The sequence below is a fragment of the Drosophila kikkawai genome, chromosome 2L (assembly GCF_030179895.1).
Source record: "Drosophila kikkawai strain 14028-0561.14 chromosome 2L, DkikHiC1v2, whole genome shotgun sequence".
NCBI classification, from domain to species: domain Eukaryota; kingdom Metazoa; phylum Arthropoda; class Insecta; order Diptera; family Drosophilidae; genus Drosophila; species Drosophila kikkawai.
The window spans coordinates 10,748,812-10,776,721 of record NC_091728.1 but is presented as its reverse complement, the minus strand read 5'-3'; the positions used below and the strand labels follow the sequence as shown (position 1 = coordinate 10,776,721).

The 27,910-nt window shown below is 37.2% G+C and overlaps 2 protein-coding genes across 7 annotated transcripts; both read right to left on the bottom strand.

Annotated features, from left to right (window-relative positions):
• Positions 1-39: 39 nt before the first annotated feature.
• Positions 40-27,126, bottom strand: stai (stathmin). Of its 5 annotated transcripts, none has more exons than XM_017177547.3 (7): positions 26,971-27,126; positions 25,981-26,072; positions 1,665-1,834; positions 1,335-1,520; positions 1,135-1,281; positions 681-836; positions 40-564 (listed from the first exon to the last, which is right to left on the bottom strand). In XM_017177547.3, the coding sequence occupies exons 2-7, from the start codon at positions 26,006-26,008 to the stop codon at positions 478-480; spliced, it is 774 nt and encodes a 257-aa protein (XP_017033036.1). In that variant the 5' UTR covers positions 26,009-26,072; positions 26,971-27,126; the 3' UTR covers positions 40-477. The 5 variants fall into 5 exon arrangements, with proteins under 5 accessions (XP_017033036.1, XP_017033035.1, XP_070139332.1 ...); XM_017177546.3 differs by lacking the exons at positions 25,981-26,072; positions 26,971-27,126 and adding exons at positions 12,352-12,435; positions 19,149-19,242; XM_070283231.1 differs by lacking the exons at positions 681-836; positions 25,981-26,072; positions 26,971-27,126 and adding exons at positions 12,352-12,435; positions 19,149-19,242.
• Positions 2,996-5,160, bottom strand: LOC108082213 (uncharacterized). Of its 2 annotated transcripts, none has more exons than XM_017177543.3 (2): positions 4,918-5,160; positions 2,996-4,632 (listed from the first exon to the last, which is right to left on the bottom strand). In XM_017177543.3, the coding sequence occupies exon 2, from the start codon at positions 4,626-4,628 to the stop codon at positions 3,057-3,059; it is 1,572 nt and encodes a 523-aa protein (XP_017033032.1). In that variant the 5' UTR covers positions 4,629-4,632; positions 4,918-5,160; the 3' UTR covers positions 2,996-3,056. The 2 variants fall into 2 exon arrangements, with proteins under 2 accessions (XP_017033032.1, XP_041631686.1); XM_041775752.2 differs by lacking the exon at positions 4,918-5,160 and adding an exon at positions 4,842-4,859.
• Positions 27,127-27,910: the final 784 nt, after the last annotated feature.

Here is a 27,910-nt window from a genome sequence, read left to right as displayed (position 1 = left end):
ATAAAGTTCGTAACTTTAAAAAAAGAAAACAAAAAACCGGTAAATTTAAAGCGAATTAAAAATTAAATGGCCTGCGCTTGATTTTTTCACCAGGCTTTTTTTTTTCTGTTTAGTGTAAATTTCCTTTAATAAATGTATTTTGCATTAATTTGCCGTATGCAATAGTTTTTGTTGCTTTTCCTTTTGATGTTCGTGACTCCCTGCACGCTTTTCGGAGTCTTGAGCCTTTCCACTCGTCGCCTTTCCATTTCTCTTTTTTTTTATAATACTTGAAATTTTTTTTGAAGCTTATTGGTTTCTGCTTAAATGTTGTTTGTTCTTTTTAAGTTTTTTTTTTGTTTTTGTTTGAGAAATATGCCTGTGTATGCAGTGTGGTTGTTGTTGTTGCTGTTGTTTCTGTCGTAGTTGCTTTTATTTGCATTAGTAGTAATGTCGATCCATGCTCTGCATAGCTCGCGGTGCATGGCATCTTGCACTCTAACCGGAGGAGGCAATGGGGCTCTGCTGGCCGTCCATATCCTGGGCCTGAGCCTTGTTCTGGCGCACCAACTCGGCGCGACGCTCCTGCAAAAAATAATAAAAAAGAGTAAGGTGGGAATTAATTTGCAGCTAATGCAACTACGTCTGCTAATAAAAGGATAGTCCAAGGATAAGGCTTAATTTTGTGGTCAGAAACGTACTAGTTTTTGAACTTTATCAATTTTTTTCTGTAATTCCTGTTCACGCTTCAGTTCGGCGGCGAACAATTTGTTCTCATAGAGGCGTGCCTTCTCCTCGAGCTTTTGACATTCCAATTGATCGTTCTGCGATTTGATTTCGGCAATTTTGATTGTGTTCTAAATGAGAGGATATAAGAGAAATGAAACCAAATAAATGATATGTACATGAGATCAAACACAAATATTTACATCTAGAATATACCACATACAATTTCATGTTTATAATGTAAACGAAAAATGATTATTTTTGACTTTTATTTGGGGGATTTACATGTATTAATGGCTGATGCAAATGAAGTAGTCGAAGGTAAGACAATAATAAATAAATAGCGAAAATATCCCTTCCATTGTATAAAAAAAAACTAGTAAATTCCTAATCATTTATATAGACATTGCATTTTTTGCAGACACTCACATGCTCCTTTAGACGATCCAACATTTTCTTGATATTCTCATCGCGCAGCGACTGGGCAATTTTTAACTTCTCCTCGATGGCCTTTTGCTCATTGGCCTTCTGCTGCTCTAAAGTCTCACGCGTCTTCTCTATCTCCTGGGCATGGATCTGCAGGAAAACAAATTATTTTTAATGGCAAAGGTAAAAAATATGCAATATACCTTTAGTTTTTCCTTCATATCGCTAATAATGGCTTCTCTCTTCTCCACATGCTGCTCCATTTTGGACTCCAGCTGCTCCTTGGTCTGAGTGATGAACTCATTAGTGATTTCATCCTTTTTGCGAGTGGCCTCCTCAACCTTGGCCAGCTTACTGGATATATCGGCCATTTTCTTGGCCTCCAGAGACTGCAAAAGATAACGTAACATGATATTTCGTTATTATTTCTAAATGCAAAACTGTTTTGAGATAAGAAAAAGCTAGAACTTTATAAAGCCCAACTGGCGCTAAAATCGAAAGTGGATAACAGAGATTCGTTTATATCTACTTACAATGCGACGCTCTTCGGCGGCCTTTAGCTTTTGCTCAATCTCCTCCACGCTGACGTTCTTGCCGGGGGTGACCGGACGCTTAGGCACGGCCACATTGGGTGCCGGCTCGGCCAGGATGACCTCATAGCTAAGGCCTCCTCGAGACTTCTCCTGGCAGCGAATTTCAGTGGCTGTGTGGCGAAAAACAAAAGGAGAGAAGGAGGCTTGGTTACAGTAATTCAATATTTGTGCATTGGGGTGCCGCCTTGGATAGTTGCGGTTGAGGGTGGACGGTCGTATCTGGTTGTTGTTACCCTTAGCTCAGCTTTTTTCTCCCCCCATCTGAGTAGAGTGACGTCATTTTTGCAGTTTGTTATTCCCTTGCAGAGGATATGATGATATTAGTCATAGGTTTGCAATGCAGGGAATGAGAAATCAAATGGTTCCTCGAAAATATAAACATTTTTCTCATATATGTACCCCTATCCCACCTTTTTTACGGTTTTAGAAACAACGGAGATACGTGAATAGACATAATTCCTATATGTACGCATGTTTCAGGAAGGCAAAAGACATTCTGACGTATTCCCTAACTCTTCTACTGCCCCTGTTGCAGTTGTACACTCACCCACATTGCTTTCCCCCGTGAATTTCTTGCCTGCTGACTCTGACCGGTTCATGGCCAGCAGAATGGCAAGCAGGGCTTGGCCATCCGCATGATCGCCATGCTTCATTGCCACATGTACTTGCAACTCCTCGCCGGTGAAGCCCATCTCATCGCAGAAAGGACACTTATAGCTCTGCGGAGCTTCGCCATTCACCAGAGTTTCCCCGCTGAAGAACAGCTCGAAATGGGCCTGATTGTAAATGGCCTTCATGGGATGATAGTATTTGTGGCCGTCCGTCGGTCTGTTGCGGCCCTCGTCGAAGCAACGGCCGCAATAAATGACCTCCGATCCGCACAAAACGCACTCGTATCGGCGACCCAGGTCTCCCTCGGCCAAGCAGCTTAGGCACTTTCGATGCATCGCCGCCAAATTGGAAGCCATTTTGCTCTACAACCGCGTACTGGGAGTGGATCCAAATAAATACAAAAAAAACACAAACAGAAAACTGGGATACTGGATACTCCGATCAATATTTTTTCTGGCTAGCTTTTGTAACGACTAATATCGAGCGAATACTTTAGATTATATAAACACAACAGAGCACCGGCTGGTGGAACTGAAAAAGCTCTGGTAACTTTGATTTCAAATAAGGGAAAATGTGAGATAGACCTGTCTTTGAAATTCATTTTTCCCCAATTAAAATTTTACGGCAGTTCTATCTGATTTTTGTGGCATTTAATGTTTTTATTATAATTTTTGTAATTATAAATAAATGCCTTCATTTAGTTCGTTACTGCGCATTTGTTCAAAAACCATCGTTCTCGTCCATGATAGCACCGATGCCCTCAATGATACGGGCCATGTTTAATTCCAAAAGCTCAGAGTCCAATCTACCAGGCTCTTGGATTTCTGGATTGACTGTCGAAAGCGATTCATTCCCGTTTCCCAGCATGCCACTGCCAACACCAAAGTCCCCGTTTGAGTTCGAATCGGAGTTTATGAGTGACGATTCAGCACCATTCTCATCTGTCGAAAAACTTTCGTTCGGTTTATCCATCTTGGCCTTGTATTTGTCGAGACCCTTGTAAAACCGAAACATTTCCTTCATGAATGGCTGCTCCATTGGCGAAATCTTTTTTTCTGTCTGTAGTTTCAACAAAGGGAAATAAAATCTTTTCGTATTCATTAGCTGGGTCTTTTTAGCATCTAAGCACAACGGCTTCATTGGCAATGGGATGAGCTCTTCGTCCGCCAGCATCGAACAGAGTATGGCCTCAACGAAGTTCGCCTGGAGCTGCTTGATGACGACGCGGCTGCGGTTTGGTGGTGGTTTTCTGTCCACTAAGAATTGGGAGCAGAGGAAGCGCTCATTGTCAGGAATCTTATTTTGCTCCTGCTGGTCTTCCTGAGTATCTTGAGAAACCTTCGGTGGCTTCGATGACAGCAGGGCTTGGCGATATTTACCAGGTCCCACCACGCACGGCATAGCAGTGTCTTCGTTTCCATCCATGGCCTCCAGCTCACGCAAAGCGTTAAGGTAGAGTGTGCGATTGGTCACCAAGGCTGTGGGTGTGGCAGCGGTATGCATTCCCACTGGTCCATTGGAAGCTGGAACAATGCTCGTTGCGCCATTCCTTTGATTTAGGCGCACGGATGCGGTAGCTTCGCGATCAAGTCGCAGACGGCGCTCGCAAAGACCGGTGGCCACCTCGTGCTCAATTTGACTGACGTATTTTTGCACAGCCTTTTCCATCTCCCCATCTTTCTGCTGGGCTTGAAGCCAATGGGCCCGCTTCATGATCCGCACACAGAGATGTGGAAACTCTGGGGCAGTTATGCTAAGCCTTTTCATCTGCACCAGCAATTGAGCCAGGCTCAAGCCATGACTGCGCCCTGACTGTTCCGGTGACAAAACAAATTCAATCAACCGCTCTTGCAAGCCCAGTTCCCTGTTCTGCCGCAATTCTGCAGGGCTCATTCGTTCCGTCTCGTTATAGGCGCTCACCAGTTCGGCGTATTCATCGTAGTCCGGATGGGTAAGATGAACCTCCGAGAGGTGCTTGTACAGGGCGCCGCTAGTAAGGCCTCGGAGTTCACACAAGGCACACTTGTAGCTCTGGAACGAGGGACTGTCAGCGGAGTAGGTCTCGCCCTGAAAGTACAGCTGGAACGCGGCTCGGGTATAATGTACCTTCATCGGATGGTAGTACAGATGGTGGTCATCTTCCGGGACAAGATTGGTGTCAAAGCAATCGCCGCACAAGTTGTACCCTGGGCACACTCCGCAGCTGTAGCGGCGCCCCGGAAAGTTGGCCACAGTGCAGTTGCAGCATTCGAACCCAAAGTGGCGCTCTGGTGGTATTTGCAAGCTGGCCATTTCGCTGGGGAGGAGGGAAGGGTACAGGTAAAGGTTTATGAAGCTATCTAAATAACTGGATGGCGGCAGCAGCTCTTTTAAGCTTGACAAATTTTAGCAAGAAGATCCGAAAAACACGTGCTGGTTGTCATTGCAGTGTTCCGGAAAATGGACGCCCTTTTGCAGAATTTGTGTTTACGAAATGCGATGCGTTTATTTGTGAAGAAGACTCACATGAAGCCGGCAAAAAAGAGAAAGCTCTGAACCAGCCTTGTAAAGTGTTTCGTTAGATGTATTTTATTAAACTTACATGTCTCGGAATAAGCCTTAAAAAAGCTTGAATATATTCTTCAATTAAAAAAAAACGTCCGTTGACAGCCAAGTTTTGTGCGCACAAGTTCGTAATTCTTCTAAACCGGCGCTGCCAACTCCTATTCGCAAAAATCCCAAGAAATTAGGGAGTCTTGCACGTTGATATTTTGGATTGTTAACTGGTCGAATAATGTGAATTTACTTTAAAGTTTCGCCTGATTAATAAATCAGAGCGTTATAGACATTTTTGTAAGGGAATATTTTGTTTATTCCCTTTGTAAATTTTGCAATGTTTGTTTTGATTTTAACAAAAATTCCTAGAAAACAAGCCATTTCAACCAGGACTGCATATTGCAAGTCTGCAGTGGAAAAATTAGTAAAATACTCCCATTTACTTGATTGTAAAACAAAAAACCTTCTTGTTTCATTAATTTGTTTGGGATGAGAACATATCACAAGTTTCATCGAAATACAAAAAATAAACGGTGGTAAAAACCAGCGTAAGAAGGCTAAAATAGCCACTTTTCTTAAAAGAAAAAGAGAACTAAATGCTAATAGAAACAGATTAAATTTCAATGGTGTTTAGTTGAAATTAACATATAGTGGATATGCACAATTTTCACACTTTGCCTCCATTTTTTCAAAGCATTTATGGAATGTTTGTACATCAAACATACCTAACAGGGCTCATTCCATACATTTAGTAAAAACCCCTCTGTACTCAACGAGTACCAGTATGAGCAGCAACATAAAATCCGTCCACATTCAGACACACCAAGGCGCAAATTGTTGACCTCAATTAAAATATTTTGCACCTTTTTCCGGCAGAGAAAGCAAGAAAGAGAGTTTTGCCATTTGCTCACAAAAGTGGAAATAAAATGAGCCGTTGACATTTCGCATATTTAATTAAAAATCCTGACCATAACGTGTGCCAATTCAGATCATTCAGGCTTTTGGTTCGCAATAACATCCAAAATTGATCCTATGGGGGTAGTTGAATAAATGATTTAATATACCTGGGAATCAAAAGTGTGAACATTGTACATACACGTTAGTAGCGAATTATTGTTATTATTTTTAGAGATTGAATTTGTAAATCAGCTAGAAAACATCAGCCTTTTTTCATTTTTAATATTATTAATTCATTATCCCCAGCACTGCACAAGTTTTACACTTAACGAGATAGGAATTTAAAAGAAAAGTTTTTGAACAACTTTTTTTTGTAAGAACCTTCATATGTAAATATGTGTAAAGCCAAATTTCAACTTTATGAATTTAAGTGGATCTTTTAGCATAAAAACTTTTCAATAAAACTCTGGTGCGCTCATAAGAGCAAAAACTATAAGAGCTTTCTTCTGTTGCCTCTTGCATAATATTCATAAAAGCATTTTAATTTATATTTAATTGCTTTATTCGTCTGAGTCAGCACTTGTAAATGGGGGATGCAAGGGTGTGGTGCCAGGACGACTTCCACCTCATTATCACCATTTTTGGGGAATGTATCAAGGCAGAAAGTTTATTGGTCGTACCACGCAAGTTATGCTCTTCGCTCGAAGGTTTAATTAAAATGTGCCAACCAAGATAATTTGCTTTGCAAATTCCAGCAGGATTGAAATTTATACTATTACATCCGTTGTGCAGCAGAGCAGTTAGATCGATGTCTGTTTAACGACTTTACTTACTATTCAAGCTCAAAGTGATGGCCACCATTTTGGATAACAGGAAACCGGAAACAGTGCTTATTTAGTGCCGAACTAGGCAGACAAATTGTTTAATCCTTTTAGCTCTTAGACTTTTTTCCTCTTCCACTAAACTGTTGACGCGCAGGAATTTGCCAACTGAACGAACAGAGCAACTGAGCGAAGTGAAGGACTTTGCAACTGTGATGCCGGCAACGGACTACAACCAAGCGACACAAAAAATGAATCATGTATGCCTTGGGCCGTTTCTGCAACGTTGTTGTCCAAGCTAAATGTAGTTTCAATTTTTGTCGCGTAGCGTGTCCTTTTTGGCATGCACTGCAAAGCCAATATCAAACGGTGGCTGCTGTCGCTTTTAGGGTAACTCGTTCTTGTTTTTGCTAGTTTTTGGCGACAGTTTTACGTCTGGCTGGCAAAAAAAAAAAAAAAGCACTCTCAACATCCTTCAGCCCTTTTTGTCGGCCCCGCCTTGAAGCAAGTCGATTTGTGGCGCTTAACTGCATTCGGTTGCCAGTTGAGAAGAACAATATGGCCAAAACAAGGGAAAGATATCCAAGAAGCTTAGAAATTCACTATTAGCTTCATAGCAGAGGTCCTAGTAGATCTATTCCTAAACAATAACGGATCTTAAAGGTTAAGTAAATTACAGTTTTAATCACTTCAGTCTACCGATCTTCGGTGCTATACCCCCAAGCAGTACTAATAGTTCATAGAAATCGCTATTCAAGCATGAAAAACACCATAATAAAGAAATATGTGTCGTTTTAAACATATAATAATGTTTTGCTAAGATCACCAAGAAGTATAAGTTGTTAATGAAGGTTTTGATCTAATTTTTCTTAAAAACAAAACTTGAGAAGAAAGTTTATTACATACAACTAGGCACCACCGACAGCGCTCTTTTATTCAGTTTTTATGGGTTTCCAGCTGCTGTTAAGGGGTATAATGTTTTAAACCTTTAGTTGCAGAAACTTACCTGTAAAGAGAATAAAAAATAAATCAATTGTTAGCAAGATAAACCAAAAAGTGAGTAGATGATTTGCAGATTATATACTGTAATTAAGAATAGTTATACATTACATTATATTAAGTCTACTTTAACTTTATAAATTTGTCATAAGGGAGTAGCTGGACTAGTGACTTAGGTAGTATCTTAGATAAACATCTAAAAACTTACTAATTTTAAATTAATTTACCAAAAATCTTAAAACTGCTTAAAATACATATTTTTATAAACCCATTTTTCAGAAAAAAACCAACTTATCTTTTGGTTTTTTATGCCGTGTGGCCTATTCCGCTCCAGACAGGTACGTAACCAAATGGCAGAAGAAACTTCCTGCCGTTTTTAAGACGCCTTTATTGCATTGCCTTTCTACACGTGACCGGGCAAGTTTTGACTCAGGCTAGACATAATCAAATAGGAAGAAAAGTAGCATACATATATATACATATATCTGTAGTTATGCACATGCAGGTATCCATCCGGTTCGACAACTGCAAACGACGTAGTGTCATGAAGTGTTTATTTTTGCGATAAAAACCTGCCAGCATGAAAAGTCTGTCGAAGGCCTAAAAACAAATTTAAGTTATCAAGTCTCCTCTTTGCCACTGCAGTGTTTCTCCTTGGGAATTTCGCTCTATGCGCTTTACAACTACATCCACCAAACTTGGCTGTAAATGCATACATACTTGAAATAGTTGGTTTTTATGGAAAAGGTCATAGCACTATTGATTTTCCAATAGTTTGCGCAGTTCTCTTTGCTCCATTTCACATTTGCTTGCCGGCTTTTCTTTGGTTTTAGATGGATTTCAAAATGACGTTAAGTGAGCCCTCGAAAGAGTCGGATTATTATCGGATTTAGTCCTATTTTTAAAAGCGGGTGCGATTTAAGGATTTGAGAGCCGGCTTCCTTGTACTTTAATCCAACAAAAAATGTATTGCATACTTTCCGATAGCAAGGTACTTTTGCGATGTCTTCAATTTCATTAAACAAATAATTCTTAAAATAATGCCCTTAAAATTTTTAAAGCTTTATCTTTACACAGCAACGAAAACATAGCGTCAATGCCCTCGTAACCACAAGGGAAGCCAACAAACTTGCCGGCTGGGCAAACAATCCTGTTTATAGGGGAAATCCGCCCCATTCGCTCACAGCGCGTAGTTCGCACTGCTGGCAGCTAATAACAGTATCAAACCAAACAACAAAGCAAAGAACACAAGTAAGCAAGTTGTATTATTTCCTACATTCAGCAGTTGAAACGAAATTAGCAACAAAGCAGCCCGCATTTTGCCAAAGTACAGAATTATTTCTGACGAATGTAAGCACGTGTGGGGCATTATTAAGGACAAAACGGGGAAGGATACGCAAAACAGAGTGACAAATTTAAGTACACTACAGGCGTCTAAATGAAGAAAACGGAACAATAGCATCCATTTATATGCTGTTGTTGTTGATGTTTCCTCTGCCATAAACGGAAGTAAAAGGGGATCACAAAAAAAAAATGTGAAAGCTGAAGGAATTTACACGAGCTACGCCCCAAGACTGAAAACTTAATTTCTGTTGAATGTGTCGCCGGTTTTGGTGGGTACACAAAGGAAATAAAGATGAAATGCTTGGGGAGGTCGGAAAACTGTGCAGAAAGCCGGCTAGAAATGTTGGTAAATTACCGTAAAATGTTTATACACAAAGACAAAATAAGTCACCAAAAGTTTTTTACTACTTTAAAGTTTTCTTTTAATTCGATACCGTTATATAATGTTTGATACTTGTATATCACAAGTCCTGAAATGTATATCATCCCAAGAAGCAACAGTGAAGCTACCAACTTAGTTATATTATAATGTCCTGAAAATTTTACTTAAATTTCTAGGTAATAAACATAGACATAAGTTTAATTGTATGATAAATTTAAATATTAAAATAAATATTATATTTATTTAGGCTCTTTTTTGGCAGAGTCCGATATATATTAAACAGATAATCGATAACTTGCAGTGTTCAAAAAAACAATTCGATTTCGTACCGATAATAAATATTTAGTGCCATATAACTGCCTACATGCTGAAGTTCACGGGTACTTTCGAGGGCAAACTACTCATATTATTCGTATTATTCCGTCCCCCCCCCCCCTTGGTTCCAAGATTGTTTTATGGCCAATAGCAATTTAGTTTATTAGCCGCCAACATGCAGGTGAAGTAGAAATCCTCCCCCAGAGCGCAGGACAGCTAGGGCAGATTGTGTGCGTGCCCAGGGGTGTGGTGGATTGTCGACGGTAATTAAACCTGAAACTATGAAGCCTTATAGTGGAAACGTTCGTCAATGTGGCGCCGCACGTTGATATTGCCGCAAATCGAATGCTTCATACTTCCGGCCGGCTTTCGATGACGAATAAGCTCAGCTAATGGCAACTAGTTCCCTACACTTGCCCGTACAAGAACTCAATATTTTCCAAAATCCAAGACAAATATTTTCTCTGAGTGCAGCAATTGTGCAGTAGCAACGCTTAACAACGAACCAGGATATAAGGCTTAAGGGAGATATGTAGCTGTCAGAAAGGGGAGCACCGAACCAGACCGCTTTTCAAAAGAAGGAAAATGTGTGAAAATCATACGTTCAATGAAAATATTTATCATCACACAGAGGCAGTTGGATTTCTATGGCTCCGGAACAAGGGAGAATGCAGATGATGTCCTGGCCTCTGGCTATATATATGCAGAATTATGTTCCTCTGGGCTTAGACCAACCGCAATGCAATTTTGCGGTAACACACACATAGACTGCTGGCTTACGAGCAAGGACTCGGCAGGAGCAGCTCACTTGAATGCGGAATCAGCAGGAGAAGAGGAGGTCCTTGCCTTTTTCCGTGCGTGTGAAATAATAAAGCTTACACTTTATTTTAGGAATAACTTTAAAATTTACCAAAGAAAAAAGCATACATTTAATACAATTAGATTTCAATTATCCGCCGGGGAAAATCAGTTAGCATTAGCATAGATAATTTCATCAGGCTGAGCCACAGCACACTCCCGCCTCCCACAGTGGCAATATTATTACTATTCAATTGGCGTTTAGCAAATTTTCATATAATAAGAGCAAACTAAGCGCCAAAGCAAAGCAATTTGCTATATTTTTGGTATGCCATGTTCGCCTCGTTTCCTCCCCTTTCCCCCATTTACTCTTTGCCATATATGTATAGCATATGCAAATGCAAATGCCAACAGAACGGAGAGACCAGGACCAGCGTCCAGTAATCCTGAGCTGTACGAGGGGTGGTTAAGAGGAGCGGATTGGTTTTGCGCTTGATGTTATCCTGGCACAAACATCCTGCCAAGGCTTGGATAATTTGTCTGTCCGAGCATGGCAAGCTTTTTAGCCCAAACTATCCCCTGCTATCCTTGTTTCCTATTTCCTATGTACCCATTGGCACTCTTAATGCATAATTGAAGTTTCAGGGGTTCGAGCACAGAAAGTTTTTGCCTGCGGCCACACGGAAATGCCACTAGAACAAACAATTCCAGACAAATACAAGATTCGGAACTCGAAATACAAATATTTTATGTTTCTGTCAGAACGAACATTTCTGTTGCTGAAGCTCAACACAAAATGCAAAGCAATGCTTTAAAGTTGTATTAAATTTAATGTATGATTTTTATATATATTTTTAATCAGACCAAAAACTTAAATAAAAAAGCTAAAAACCTACAGTTACTAATTAAAATCAATATAAACAATTTATCGATTTTTTTCCTGGGGTTGACTATTTTAATTCCTTCCTCTTTCGGACCATTTTATTTATAACGCACATCTGACCTTCTACGTCCACATTTAATCGCACCATGAACAAAGTTTGCTCTCTTGATTAGATCTAATAAGGCATTGAAACTGTCTGATAGACAATACGTGCTCTCCGAGCAGACAACGCTGAAAGAAGCCCAGAAATAATATATAATATTTGGGGAAAAAATTCATGGCAGGTGAAAAAGTAAGAGCCGAAAACTAAAACGTGGGACCAGGACACAGCCGACGGCACCCGAAGGATCAAATTGAGTCATTCCACCCACCCTCTTCTTTTATGTTTTTGTGTGCGTTTCAGTTGTTGCTGGCTTTTGTGTGGTAATAAAATGTCAAAACCGTCTGGACGGCGTCAGGGATAACGAAGTAGACTTGGCCAAAGCCCTTGACTCTTGCAGCAGTTCCCCTAGGAACTCGGGGCGTATACGTGTTAAAAATATTTTTCATGCGCTGAGATTTTAATGTTTACACTAGGGATGTAAGAATATAGAGAAGAAAAGCAAGAAATACAATATTTTCGCACTTATTTATGTATATAGAAAAAAATGTAAACTCTGATATATCGAAGTTGTAAAATATCGTCAATAAAATATCGCTTTTATCGATAAAATATAAATAATATCAACAACTTGTCCCAATTCAAGAGATCGATTTTTTTAAGGGCTTTTGGGTGAAATATCAATACATAATTAACCCTCTAGTTAATGGGTAATATTTTTCTTTTTTTTTTAAATCATATTTGCCCTTTGCTGGAAATAATAAGAGGGAATAGAGCTTTTAAGGAATAAATATGTATTTAAATTTACTAAATATACACCTTTGAGGCAGCTATTTTACTTAGCTTTACACTCTATATTTGTTGCATAAACACAATATATCCATTTATTACAGGGCATTTTAAAATAAAAACAAAATGAAACTTGTACAATTCATACTTACTTATAAATTTAACCTTTTTGATGAGTCGCGGCTGCTTAGAGCGGATTTTATTATTTTTCTTGATTGGCGCAGATCTTCTCGAGACTATCAGAGTATTTCAAAGTTGATGTAGTTAGGAAAGCATGTATAGAATGTATATAAAATTATTACAATGGATTTTGACTAAACCCGCATTTTGGTAACAGTTTGACATTATTTAAAGTATATAAAATTCATTTTATTCACAAAAAAAGGAAGGCAGAAACAAGAAAACTAAATATCCATAAAATTAAAATTTTAATTATATAATGTTTCAATATAAAAAGGAATGGTATTAACTTTTGTTATGGATGTAGTGGTCGGGACAGAACACATCCCATCGTTTATACATTATTCAACGGAGTAATGTGTAGTTTTTCCAATTAGGACCCATTCTGTATAGATGTAAATACCTCCCCCTAGACCCTATTTACCCACTACTACCATATACTTTCCTAAATGTTCTTGGAACGAGGAAAGCAGGATCCATATAATGGTTGAAAACCATCTGCATTTGGAAAATGTGTTAAGGGTGATAAGAAAGGGTTAATGGAAAATCATTACCTAAATGGAGGATACTCATTTTAAACAGCTGTTGATGATGGTTGCTTTTCTTGGATAAGAAGATTAATATTTTCCCCCATTTATGAATTTATTTTTGTTTGTTGCCTTTTACTTGCGAAAGGGCGAACCACAAACCGAGGTTAAGCCAAAATAGTTCGGACAATAACATTTCATTTTTATTAAAACGCTTTTAAACAGTAGGGAAAAGGCAATCTGCCAAGTGTCCTTTATGCGTATAAGCTTTTATGCTAATTACATTGAAAGTGGTTTCACAGAAGATAACACAAAGTGAGGAACGAGGACGTCTGTTAAGCTTAAAGTTTCGGGCGCCATGAAAAATACTAAAGCCACTTAGGTGCACCAACATTTCATGGACAAAAGAAGGCAGTTCTTCCTTTTTTATAAGGCTACAGGATGGCTGCTATCTTGTTTTTAAGAAAATCATATTGTAATAATAGTCTAGAGTCTATCTGCTGAAAAGTATGGGGTATGGGGAATTTTGTGGAAATGCAAAATCAAATTATCAAAAGAATACAACAAATTGTACTCCCTAGCTTACTTTTCAGATCTAAAAATACATCAGAATACGAAATGTGTTTTGCAATTTACCATTTGAGGGGCTAAAAGTGCACCCATCAGGCATTTATCTAGAGGCCAGCTTCGTGCCAGTGCCACCACCATCACTACATGGTACGGAACAAACGAGCGCCATATGCGAATGTCAGTGTCATTGTTGAAGTGTTTAATTTCTGGCTTGGCCTGGCAGAAGGGGGCGTCGTAATGAGAGTGGAAAGCATGTATGAATTATTTAACAGCCGCCAGTGAGAGGAGAAGATAAAACATTTGACATTTGATGGGGACTAACTAACCCAAATAAGGTTGGGCGCCATTAAGGTACGTTTATTTTATCTCCCTAAAGGATACAAAAAAAAAAATAGTGTAAATGCAATTTACACCCAAACAAAGGAGCGCAAAGAGGCAGGAAAAAATGCGAAATAATAAACTCGACCATGAGACGAATGCTATATAAAGGAAATGTTGCTGAAACAGTCTACAAAAAAAGGCGAGTGCTAGAGTTGAAAGAAAATTGAATTAAGGGAACAGACAGCGACACAGAATCACGTAGCTGCTGAGGGAGCCAGAGTCCCTAGGAAACTCCAAAGAATAAACACATTTTGTCTGTAGAATATCTACCTATATCAGAGCTCAAACAACACATCAGGTGAGCTGTCGTCCCAGGACAAGACTTATTTAGTGTCATTATAATAGTCTCCTATAATAACACAAAAAAGCAAGCAAAAGATAAGTGTACATGAGTTTAATATTCCGTTGAACCTCATTCCTCCGAATCGTTTGATTGACTAATGATGACATATAGCCACAGAGATGGCTACTTCTCTTCTGGCCACTTCCTTGTAATATTTATTGGCCAATCTGTATATCTGAGCATGTTAATATTCAAATAAATACGAAAGTTCAAGTCCAATATATTGGCTTTCACTGGCTCGGTGTCGCTGAAATTTGAAATTTGTCAGACCGGAGACGGAAGGCAAGGGAAACCAACAAAATAATGAAAATTAAGTTTCGTTATGTATGCGTCTGTTACGTGAGCCACATGCACAAGGCGCCCGCGGCGGAGAAACAAAAGAAACGCAGGAGGAGCCTACGGCTGCTGGGATAATATGGAAAAATGTTACCCAGTACGTGTTACCCAGAGTGTCCCCACATAATATACTAGAGCGTACTGAGGAAGCTGGTGCGGGAACGGCAGTGTGATCAACATATATCCCGCAAACCGAGTTAAAAAGTTGCTCCGAGCTCTGCCAAGAATACAGAAACTAACTAAATAAGATTACTTTTCTGGGGCAAGTTGATGAATGTGCGCAGTATCAAGTAACCAGTGTTCCCAAAGAGTCTTACCCAACAGTGACCGTCAATTTGTGGACAGTCCATTTGGTTTTGCCATGTCGAATATTCTGTGTTTAAAGCTTATTCCTATAAAAATAACTTCCTGAACTCTTTAAGTCTTGGCGGATTGGCAGGATCCTAACTCTCGAGCAAATTTGAAGCACTTCACCATGCAGCATGGAAACAATAAAAAGCTGCTATTTCTAGTAAGCGTTTTATACATTGAACAAAATCAATAATGGATCAATATGTCTATGTTGACATCTCAGGACCTTCCAGCAGGAAAACGACCAAAAGGGTAAACGGCTGCACAGTTTCCAGACTAAATCTCGATAGAAAATCTGTTGAGTGTTGTCACAAAATATGGCTCCAGGAGCACAGAAAATTTCTTTATGGGGATATACAAAAGAAGAATGCGCGAGTTTGATGAACTCAATGTCAATGGAAAATATGAACCTTTATATAAAAAAGTAGATACAAATTTAAGTTGGTTATAGAACAGATAATTTAAAATCTTCCAAAAATGTTGAACTATTTAATGAATCGCACAAGTTTTTAGTTCCCGAAACCATTTAAGGAAATGTACTTTTCGTTTAATCCCACTATGAAGACTTAAGGTCAGGTAAATTCATTTATCTCTGTTCATTTTTGATTTAATGGTTTCATGTTCATTTCCCTCCTAGAATATTTCTATCCTCATCGCTCGAGCCTTCCATCATGAGGCAGAAGCCTTGATTTCGTATTCGGTCTGCACTTGCGATGCCACTAATTGTCTGACTCAGGGGGCACGACACATCAGCACATTTCTCCCCTATTTTGTTGGGGGAAAACACTTAACCTTCTATTTCACCCTCTTTTCTACCTCTTTCTTCTTACTGTTCTAGCCTTTCTGGCCTTTCGTTTGGAAAATTTGATTTCCCTGCTTCGAAATTGCTATTAAAAATTCTTTTTTTTTTTTTGGCTACTTCAATTTGTTGGCAGCGTGTGCTGAAAGGAAATTGGGGAGAATACTTTTTTTATTAGTATTCACAATTTCTACTGGTACTTTGCCAAAAAGGAAATTTTACTTTTGGTTGCATTTTCAATAAAGAACCAGGAGGTCACCGTTCTAAAATTTATGGGCAAAAGCACAAACGGTTTCATATTCTCATAAAATTTAGCTCTTGTATAATTAAAGTAAGTTTTAAGCAACAAGCAATTATATCCATTTTCACTTTTTATGAAAATCCCATACTGAGTTTCATACATTTTATTAAAGTCAAATATCATATGCTTTTCGGTAATGGCTTTTTGGATATAAATAAAGATAAATTGCAGGGCAGAGAGGCCAGCGAAATCCGGAGTGACAAATCAACTCAACTTGACGTCTGCGGGAATTTAATTTGATTTATCTTCATGCCAGGATCTGAATGTTGAAAGCTGAATGTTTTTACATGAAATGCCTTTGAATTGTAACTGCCATTGTACTGGGAACTAGGCACTGCACAGAGTCCAGTAAGTATTTCCAAACTTAAATTCTGTGACAAGCTAGTATATATTAAAGATATTAATTTTTCCTGGTAAAAATCAGGCTGTACAAACAACCTACTGCACTTGTCTTCTGATAAAAACAATGTGTAAATCAAAGAAAAACCCCAAAAACTACCATTTTGCGTGCATACTTAATTATCGTAATTCAGAAAACGTTTATTATAATTGGTATAGTACGAGGTTTGCGCACTTTATATATAATTACGGTTCCAAGGTATGCATTGTACCAAGGCACCCTTATTCGTGATGCCTCGTCGCCTTCATCAAAATAATAGGTAAATTCTCAATTTTCTGCATTTTCTTTTTTCGAGCCTCTTTTTACTTGACGACTTTCATTAATACCCTTTTTAGGGAGAAGAATATAAATATTATTAAAATGACTGTTTACATACATTATATTTTATATATTCATATATTCAAGAACATATCTAAAAACAAGAAAGGAAGCTAACTTCGGCACGCCGAAGTTTGTATACCCTTGCAGATATTATTTCATTGCATTTTATCTATACTTATTATGTTGAGAGTTTGACAGTTACAGTTTTACATTCCCAGTTTTACATTTTCCCTACACCTACCGATCGGTTTATATGGCAGCTATATGATATAGTTGTCCGATTTTCATAAAATTTATACCAAAATTCTGAACTAATAAAATAAGCTTATATCTCAGAGTAAATAAAAATAGTTTGAAAAACAACGAAGTTATAATTTTTTTTCTATTAATTTCCTGATCGTTCCTATGGCAGCTATATGATATAGTCGTCCGATTTTCATAAAATTTTTACCAAAATTCAGAAATAATATAAAATGGTCATAAGTAAAAAATAGTGCACATATGTTGAAAAACAGCTAAGTTATAATTTTTTTTCTAAAAATTTATCGAACATTTGTATGGCAGCTATATGATATAGTCGTCCGATCCGGCCCGTTCCGACATATATAGCAGTGAGAGCAGTGAGAGAAGACTATATGCAAAGTTTCATTCAGATAGCTTTAAAACTGAGGGACTAGTTTGCGTAGAAACAGACAGACAGACAGACGGACAGACGGACAGACGGACAGACGGACAGACGGACATGGCTAGATCGACTCGGCTGTTGATGCTGATCAAGAATATATATACTTTATAGGTTCGGAAACGTCTCCTTCACTGCGTTGCAAACTTCTGACTGAAATTATAATACCCTGCAAGGGTATAAAAAACTTGATAGTTTTATTAATTTTTTTTAGTATTTTTGAAGCTAACTAGTTTTTAAACACGTCTGTATTGGCCATGTTTAGTAAATAATTTAAAACTCTGCTGTTATAGGGTAGCTGAACTTCGGTTTGCCTATGAACTCGCCATTTTTTTCTCGTTTTTATATAAGAGGCGGTTAATAAATCAATAAATGCCGTCCTTTGTCGTCACTTTGCTTGTGTGTTCGCTGGTCCGTGTGCATATTGCGCAATCGTATCGCTTAAAATATGTGAGTGTGTGTTTGCGGCGATTACTGGAGCTTTAATATTCCAATAAAATGAATATAAGCAGGCAAATTCGAGCATTATTGAATGGTCTTCGTATTAAGCCATTCAAAACGCACTTAAATGCAGCAAAGAGAGGGCTTTCCTTTAGCTAAAATGTGTGACGACTACACTTCAATTTCATGCCTATATAAGTCGTACTCGTAGACTCCAGCTCCGACATTTGGATGGTGACTCATCGTTTGCCGGCTGACTGGCGCCCCATGCGATGGTACACGCCGCCGTGTAACAACGCAAGCCAAATACTAAAATAGTCTAGTCGCGGCGGCTGGGAAAAAATTTGTTATTGCCTACTTTCTGGTTTAATTTATATACTTTTTTTTTATATAGACTTTTTTTTATATAGACTTTTAACTGTTATTTAGGGGCGTCAAAAAATATGTAAATTGTTTTTCGATTATGTTAAAATGTGTCCAATTAGATTATGATTAATATTTTCTATTAAAAAGTACTGTTTTAATTGATTTCATGCTCTCAGCAATTTCTGTCTAGTTGTTTTTCAAGCCAAAATTGATTTTTCGTCTGTCATTGATGTGTATATTACATATTAGTGAATCACCGATGACTTAATTTATCTCCAGGCGGGCGGGTATAGTGGGAGTCTGTATGATTAATGAATTGTTTGAGATGTTAATGTGGAATAGCGGTTAGCCATAAATATCTGACAAATAAGATCACAGAAATACAAAATGAAATATGATGTCTCTTTCCTTATTTAACTTTTACAACCAATTAATTGGAGTAAGTTGTCCTTTCAAACTGAACAAACAAATAAGACCTGAGAAAAGCAAACACAAATTTGGGTGCAAACACAGATTTCTGGGAAAAACCTTTGTACCAGCCAAGGACATGCTAAAACAACTTTGGGTTAAGAGGAATGAGCAAAAGAGTAACAAAATGTAGATTGCTTACGAATGGGTTGAATGAAATATTCAGTAGAAACAGAATGGAATGAGTTTGACCATGACTTTTAGGTGACCCTTAATAAACAACAACAAAACAATTTGCATGACCTCTTCTTCAAGGATAAGAAATTACAAAAATATTGAAATTAATATTTAAAATTAACCGTATCCTTGTACAATATTAAACCCAACTTTAATAGGAATTAGCTTAACGAAAATTCATAAAAACAAATTAAAACTACGTAAATAATATAAAAAACACTACAAATCATAGTTAATGGTACATTTATTTTGTTGTCAAACTGTTACCAGATTTCGAATACGAAAATTGGGATGCTGAATGCTTACCTGCTGGCAGAATACCGGGTGCTCGGCACGTATGGCAGAAGCACTGCATCACCGAATCGCGAACTAATCCAATCAGCATGATGATGACCGCTGGTTTCTTTGTTTTGCTAAGTAAGTTGTGGTGAAACTGGTAGTGGATGGCTGGGATATGTGTGGATTAATTGTTGGCGTTGCGTTTTTTGCTACTTGTAGTAGTTTGCACACGGATATTACGTTTTCTTTACGGTTTTGCGTTTCAACTCGGACTTAAGGAGGGGGCGGGGCAACCACTTGCTGCTGTATTGTATATTTATGAATATAAAACTCGTAAGCAATTCAGCAGTTCTGCCGACCAAATGGGTTATGGATTCTAAGATGGGCTTTTACGCGGCGTAATTTGTTTGTATTGATTTGGCTGTGAATATTTGTTGTTGTTGTTTTCAACAAAATCCTTTTCGAAAATGGATCAAGGCACCGACGAAATGTAACGAACGCAGCGAACGACAAAGACCAACTAAATTATGTCGATGTTAATTTTTCAACAGTACGCGAGCGACTGACAACCATAGCTGCCTGGCTCCAGCTCCAATCGTTGCGCCGACGTGAGCGTCAGCGCCGTCTCAAGGCAAGGACAAAAAGCACATACAAAAAGGACAAGCCCCGCAACGGGGGCGGTAAGCCAAAAGCGAAAAGCAGCTAAAAGAGAGAGTCGCAGAGTGTGAGGAGCATTACTGCTGTTTTAAGGGTTGACATTCGGTATTCGACAGGCAGCCAAATAAGCTAAGAAAAGTCTAAACTTAACCACAAATGAAATATACATTTCAATGGGTTGCATATTTTTAGTCATAGTCTTTTTTGAAACCTCTTTTTGGGCTAAAAGTTTAAAGTCTCCCTTATTTTGGAATTTACTAATCTCGATAAAGCCGAATTCGAATTTTGACGACTGCGCAGTGCAAAAATGGGGAGCAGCTTGAGAGAAAAATAGTGTGAGAACTAAAAAGTAAGAGAGAGAGCAAAAGTGCATTTGAGTATAACCGGCTGATTTCATAATACCGGACTTTTTGCACCTTAACCCAGAAGCAGGCAGAAAAATATTTAACCTAAGTGTAAAGAAAGCTATGTTCTTTAAACAATATAAAAAAAATAATTTATAGATTTATTTAATGAAATGAAAAAGACTATAATAATCGGACTCATAATTACAAATTTTTTAAAGACGCCCAAATTAAGAAGTTTAATAAATTCTCATTACAAAAGTTCCTTCCTGACTCTTTTAATCCTGACTTTAATATTCAATCTATTCAATAAATTTCAAATTATTACATTCAGTTTTTATATTTTAGCTTTAGAGCTTACTTACTTACTTAAAAATATGAATTCTAAAATTTCCCGTTTTTTTTTAACCATCAGTTAAAATTTTTAACATTAACGTTATTCGTTTAACGTTTGTTCTGGCAATGCCTGCAGACAGACAAGTGAGAGAGATTCGAAATACTTTTTCGAATATCGAAAAACTATTAACTACAATTAAATGAGACGCGGTAAAAATGTCTGAGAGAAAGTCACTGCTAAAGAGAATGAGAGAGAGAAAAGAAGACCAGCTGTCAAAGAACAATAAATAAAATGGCGATGACTCAAAAAGCAGCCAAAAGCCGAAAACACAGCAAAAGCGAACTCAAGTCCGGAGCTGTGATGCCATTTAAGCTATTTTTCCGACAGGATATACCGTTAACAACAGGCAAAGGCAAAGGTGGAATTATTTTGCACAAAAATTTAAGCTTTTCAGAAACATTTCTTATATTTTACGATGCCACAAATAAGTAATCTTTATAAACCTAGTGCTTAGGGACCATTTTTTTGGTAAATTTTTTTTTTTTACAGTAAAACCCTATAGCTTTTAATTGCAACTACAAGCTTTTCTACGACCCGAAGAGCTGACAACACTAGTCCAGAGTCAGAGGACCGGAGTGTGAAGCTGGCGACGCGTCGGGTTCCGCTGGCACCCAGGATACGGAAAGGGGACAAGGATATAGAGCGGCAATTTGAATAGCAGAACGGCGCCAGCTGAACAAACCCCACTTGGAGCCACCGATGAGTCACAATATGGCCCAAAAGAGGGAGAGTAAAACAAGACAAGAGGCAGAGAGGCCCACGGAAGAGGCCTGCAGGGAATTGCTTTTGTCCCTCCGTTTCTAGTTTGGTTTAAACAACAACAAAATGTGGGGCCAAATATACGGAAGCACACATTTAAAATGTGATTGCAATAACAATAAGTATTAAACGTTCAGGAAATAAGGCTAATTTACTAAAACTAATCCTACAGTTGTCTTAAAAATATAATAATTGAAAGTATTTAATCTTTTTAGGCCATAAATAAGGACGATGAAATCGTCAATCATTAATTTATTTACTCGTTGAGAGTAATAAAAACGATTGTAAACGCGTAATGCAATAGCTTTTTAAGAAACCAAGTCAAGGCTCAGATGGTTACCAAGGCCACATTACACCAATTGGAGAACTAACAAATCTAAATCAAATCTTAATCATATATCTATATAATCATATTACTTATTATAACTATGATTTATGATAGAAAATACACCTTTGACATCACAATATCCGTTTGAATCTAGGATTGAATTTATTTTATAGATTAAAAACTCCTATAATTATTAAATGTTTTGGAGTTGTATGTATTTACGCATTATACTAAGCAAACGTCAAACCCTTGCTTATACTTAACAGGTACATACATAAGTGCAGGTATATTTTCGATGCCTGTTGCAGACTTTTTTCGTCAAGTTCTTTTTGTATGACTCAGAGCCCAGAGCTTTCCGACTCCCATAACCACCCTCAAAGGCAATGTTGACTAAAAACAATCTTTTGCCGTTGCACAGTGGCATATTTGACCCCAAAAAAAGGCGGATTGAGTAAGGGGGACGCAATGTGAACAAGGATTGTTATTCCATTAAGTAGAATTAACATACGGAACAGTATAAATGATTTCTTAAACAGTAGGCTATTTTTAAATAAATGTCATTTAAAAATTGATAAAAGTACCATTTTTTTTAATGGATTAATTAAGTTTTAAAATAACTAAACTTTTAGAGATTTTTGGCAGAAATACAGGAAAATATATTACTGAGTAATATAAATTACATATTTCAGTATATACATTAAGTCTTAGTTTTTTATGGAACCCATTAAAAGGTCAAATTATTTTGCATCTAGTTGTAAACAAATTTCATTGAATATATCAAAAAATTGGGGGTTAAATACCCCACTGTGTTCGATGTCTTTGTATTTGTAGTCTCGCCGTTGCAAAATGACACCGACAACCCCCAGAAGAAGTGCACCTACTAACCTCCCAGATCGTATTTCCAGCCCCCTTTTGTACAAGGAGCTGAGCCAAATAAACAACAGAGCAGCGGTTGAAGTTCGATTATATTGCAAGTACAAACACACACTAACACATGCTGCAAGCATTTACCACTTTATATTTAATTTAAAACTCTGGGTTTTCTCTTAGTTTTTATTGTTCGCTATTGCTGTGTATGGTTCAGGCATCGTTTCATTTTAATTGAATGTTTCTTTACTTAAAAAAGCATTTTCTTTTCAAACTTTTTGTATTAAACAAATTCGATTGTTTTTGTTCGTAGTACATACATTTTAAAGTCCTTTGAATACATATTCAAGGTTTTGAAAAGGTTTTTTATGATTAACAAATATTTCCTAAAAAACTAGAAGTTTTTGATATTTAAAAGTATATGTCAACTTTTACATGCTATTCCACTTTAAATACAAATATATATATTTTTTCCTCAAATTTCAAATAATAAAGAAAAGCTTTTAAAGTGCAAGAGCGTACTATAAAATTTCTACGCACTGTAAAAAGCCACAAAAAAAACACATTCTGACTGACTTAAACACTGAAATTGTCTTATCAGCAAAACTCCCCCAAAATGTCATTCACTTTCACCTCCTCTATGCTCTCCTCATAAACTAGAACTTAACATGCCACAAATTTAATAAATTAAGAAGCTTTGCCAGTTTAATTGAAATTATTGCGTTTCTTCTTTGTTTATTTTTTTGGGAATAAGGCTTATGGTAGTTGTTCTAGGGGTTGCCGGTTTGTTGTGGCTGTGAGTTGTTGTGCCGTGTACATCCGGCTAAAGGGCAGCCCGGAAACGGAAAATTGAAACTATGAGGGACTCCAGGCTGGGGACCTCGACACCATTTTATACACCTATAGGTATGAATAAAAAATCAACATCCTCGAGAGATTTGAGTTGAAGATGCAAGACATGTCTGGAAAGAGAAAGGGAAGCTGGCCTAGCGGCAAGAATTTAACCAGCAGTAAAGTACGCTGAGCTATTGAAATTCCGGCCATAAAAGTTCTTTAATGTTCCACCTTCTTCGTCTGCACCACAGTTGACCATACACATGTAGGAGTCAATTGCATGCCTATTCGCCGAGGAGTTACCCTATATTATTTAATGGAATTTTAAGCTATTCCAAAGTTTACATACCCTTAACAAAATCTCAGAAAATATATATTGATACAACATTTTTCAATACGAAATTATTTAGTATAGTATTTTCCCTGTATAGCCACCACTTAATATTTTTTATAGTTTTCGTCTCAAGACCAAACTATCGTCCAACGCAACTGCTTGTAAACACGTGACGCTTTACGTGATATGCGTTCCATACCGTGTTTGGTACCCACACATCATTATTAATGCATTGCCCAAATGTACAGAAAGGGAAATGGGACTTCAGAGGGGTAAAAAAACGGATAAACTCCCCTTCAACCCCAACTGGCACTTGGCCTTTTAACCGATAATGCACAAATTTACAGGTGGGTGTCCAAAATACAAGATCTCCTTTACTAGTGAACTATATATTTTATTTTTTATATAGACAATCGGCTTAAATAGAGACTTGAGAGTAATACAATTGATTTTTCTCAAATTCGGATGATTTATCCTTAAGCTGCTTATTTTTCCCAATCATACTTAAGGCTGGATTTCCTCTCACCCTTTAAAAATGGTTCTTGTGCATTTCCAGCACCAGTTGCCCTAAAAGTTAGCCCATAATTTATAAAATATGATTTATGGAAGTACAAATTACTTTAATTTTTGTAAAAAAAAACCCAAACAAGCAATGAACATCCCTAGTAAAAACCATATTCGCAACCCAGAGCCCACTGGAGCACTTATGTTTCTGCACTGTGCTTTAGTTCATATAGTATGTATGTACATTGTACATGACCACAACAAAGGGGTGTGCAAGCCAAACGACAAGTACCAGCAACTGCACCACAAAATGTCCACTTTAATGAAAGTTTTCGCAGAAACTCTTTTGCACTGCTTACTAATGCATGCATATGCGGCACCCATAATTATCGAAGGCATGCAATGTGAATATTTGTCAGTTTAGCCCCACATACATAATTCCGCAACATATGTTTGTTGAAACAGCTTTGTGGGGGATGTATGTAGGGATCTATGGGGTTGAGGCTTTAGCCTATTCTTTTCTGATTGATTTTTATTGCATGTTTCGCTTGGACTCATGTGGGAAAGGCAATACAGCACGTTTAAAACGTTTAGAGATAGAAACATCTGGACCAAATCATGTAAAACTTAAGGCTGCGTTAAATTATTCTCTTACAAATGCTGTTATGATTACAAATAATATTATGTTGACTGAAAGAAAGTGTGTACCCAGTTCGGCATAGCAAAGTTTTCCCAGTTTGCTGCATTTCACAGAAGGAGCCTACGCGCTTCCAGTTCAATAAACTTTTGCGAACAACGTTTGCCTACATAGTTTGTGGCTCTGCCTATTTATACACTTCCAAAGGGTACAATTTTGTATAAAATCGGAAGGCATATAATAAAATATCTTTAGCACTATGCTATATGCCAGATCACCAGACGATTTGTCTTAAGACTTACAAGAATCTAAATTTTATATCATAGTTGCCCTATCTATCTAATTTAATATTTATATCCTACAAACAGCAAGCATTTAGTGTGTCAGCTCCTGTACCTAGACGCTTTTTTCTTTCCTTTTTACTATACCCTTTCTTTCGCTTCCTTTATATATAGAATTATATATAATAATAACGATTTTTCTTTACTGCACTTTGCAGTTGTATATACGAGTGCTGTGCGGCTACAACTGACGTTTATTAACTCGTTTTATATATGTAGGTCCTGGTCTGACAGTGTAAGTTTGTAAGTGCGGAAAAAGTTGTACTGCAGCGTTCCAGGCGACTTGTAAAGAAAAGGACACCAAGGAAGGCAGTCGAGTGATATGGAAGGTCCACTGACCGCTGTTGGTGGTGCGGCGGCAATGGCAATTGCTCTACGGCTGTTAACAAATCGATTCTCCATTGCCACTAGCCGCAAATTGCTGGCTTTTTTGCCCGCTTTGCAACAACTGAAAACTGAAAGAATTAACAACAAAAATAATAATAGTTGTAAAAGACGTAATTGCATAGAAGAGGGCTTCCGGTTAAAATTGTTTAAATTGCAGACATTTATTTTCGGTGCATATTCTGATTGAAACAACGGCCTTAAGCACATACATAGGTCCTTGCGGGATTAAAGGTATATTTTTACAAAACTTGGTCAAGTCAAAAATTATTGGATAAACTAGTATACCTTAAAAACTAATATTAAATAAAGTAGTCTTATTTTATAAACTAACTAATAACACTTACTACCTTAGGAGAATAGAGTTATGTACTTAATTCTATTCATTAAATTCGGCTTTAATTTATAGAAAAAGCCAGGAAACAATTTTGAGAAAAATAAAACACAAAAACAAGAGAAAAATGAAAACATACCTTCGCCATCAATAGTGTTATTAACCATTTTGTAAAGTTGTGTCCGTTGGAATGTTGTACGGAAAAAAATTTAGAAATATCACATAAAATCTCTGAAAAATACATGGTAAACAAAGGAACACAAAAAATTAATGTTTTTTTATTGTAAAAAAAAATAAATTAAATAAACAATTAAAATATACTTGTAACAAGAAAGGAATCTACATACATACATAACCTATATCAGATATCAGGTTAATATATAGTCATTGGAACCACCGACCAGTTTGAATAAATACCGCTAACATTGATTTCTTTATGGTGATTGAAACTAATGGCTAAGGGAGCCTCAACATGCCATAACTAAAATTTATTCTCTTCGTTCTTTTTTGTCTTTGTCCTCTTGCAAGCTTTGTAAAGTTCTATTGCATACCCTTATATGAAATATTAATTGTGAAATTACAGTTAAGGGGACGCATTGAAAAAGTAAATTAAATCAAATTAAAACCTTACAAAAGAAAGGGAGAATTAAAAGATGGGATAAACATATCTAATAATTGTTTTATTTAGTGCTATTATTTTGACTTCAACTGTAAGTACATATATGTACATAGTACATAAGTGCATACATGTGTGTATGTATTTTGCCACAAGCTGTGTCCCAGAATTGGCATGCCCTAAGTCTCCCCTGCTTTTGCCCTTACAGGAACAGGCTACATACATACATAATGATGTACATGTACATACATGTATGTATGACACATTTGTAAGCAAACAAAGCATCATTCCAATAAGAAAAGCAATAAAACCCACGCAGACACACACATTTTGTACGCACATCATTACAGCAAAAAAAAAAAAAAAGAACAGTAAGAAAGTGCAAGGGCAAAAACCAGCAGAGACAAGAAGAACACCAAGTTACTGTTGTTTTGCAACTGCGCAGTGGGCGAAAAAAAGGGATCATGCACCGGCGCAAACCGGATTTAAACCATCACGTTTAAACAAACTTACCCACAAATAAAATGCTCTCACAGAAAGCTGACTGCAGTAACTATTGTTAATAACTAAATCGAACACGGGAACACAAATTTAAAAGTATTTATTTGCTCACAAATCGACAAATTAAGCAGATCTTCGGCCAGCGTTGCGATCGCGTCGATGAAAAATTCACAAATGCCAGGAAGCAACACAAAGCAGAAAGGAAAAAGCAGCGACGCAGCGATGTATCGTCCATATGTATGTATGTAATTACACTAAAGAAAAAGAAATACCAATTTAAGATTTTTGGTCCAAATATCGTGACCATTAAATAACGAAATTAACGTAAGCTTATTTTTCTCTTAATTTAATAGTGTCATTAAACATTTAAGATTTTTTAATCAATATTGAAACATTTTTTAAATTTAAATTTTTTGGTGTCAAGTCTTGATTTTTGTTATTTTCTCTTATGTGAAAAATTAAATTTAAAAACGAAAAAAAAATCTTGAACAGTGTATTTCTTCTTACATACTTATACATATACATACAAACGTCGCGGTCGGTGGACACCAGCTGTGCTTTGTTGTTGCTGGGAAGCTGCGCTTTCGATGTGGAAAATATAACAGCTGTCGATATGTTTGTTTGTTGCTGTTTGGCGGTTGCAATTCAAATGACAAATTTAAATTGAACGGCAGTTAGTCCACAAGCCGGTTCTGAGGCGCCGAAAGTAAAGCCAGGTCACCATAACCAATTGACTCATTTCTTTCTTCTCGGCTTGTTTTCTTTGTTGCGATTTATTATTAGCTCTACACTTGAAAGTATTTGTTGTTTTGTATTTTATTCATGGCGGATCGATCATGTACCTTTTTTATTACATTTTTCAATTTGAAATTTGAAATAATAAGAATAATAAGAATAATAAGAATAAAATTAATAAAAAAAAATGAAACAATTGAAATGGAAGTAAACACTT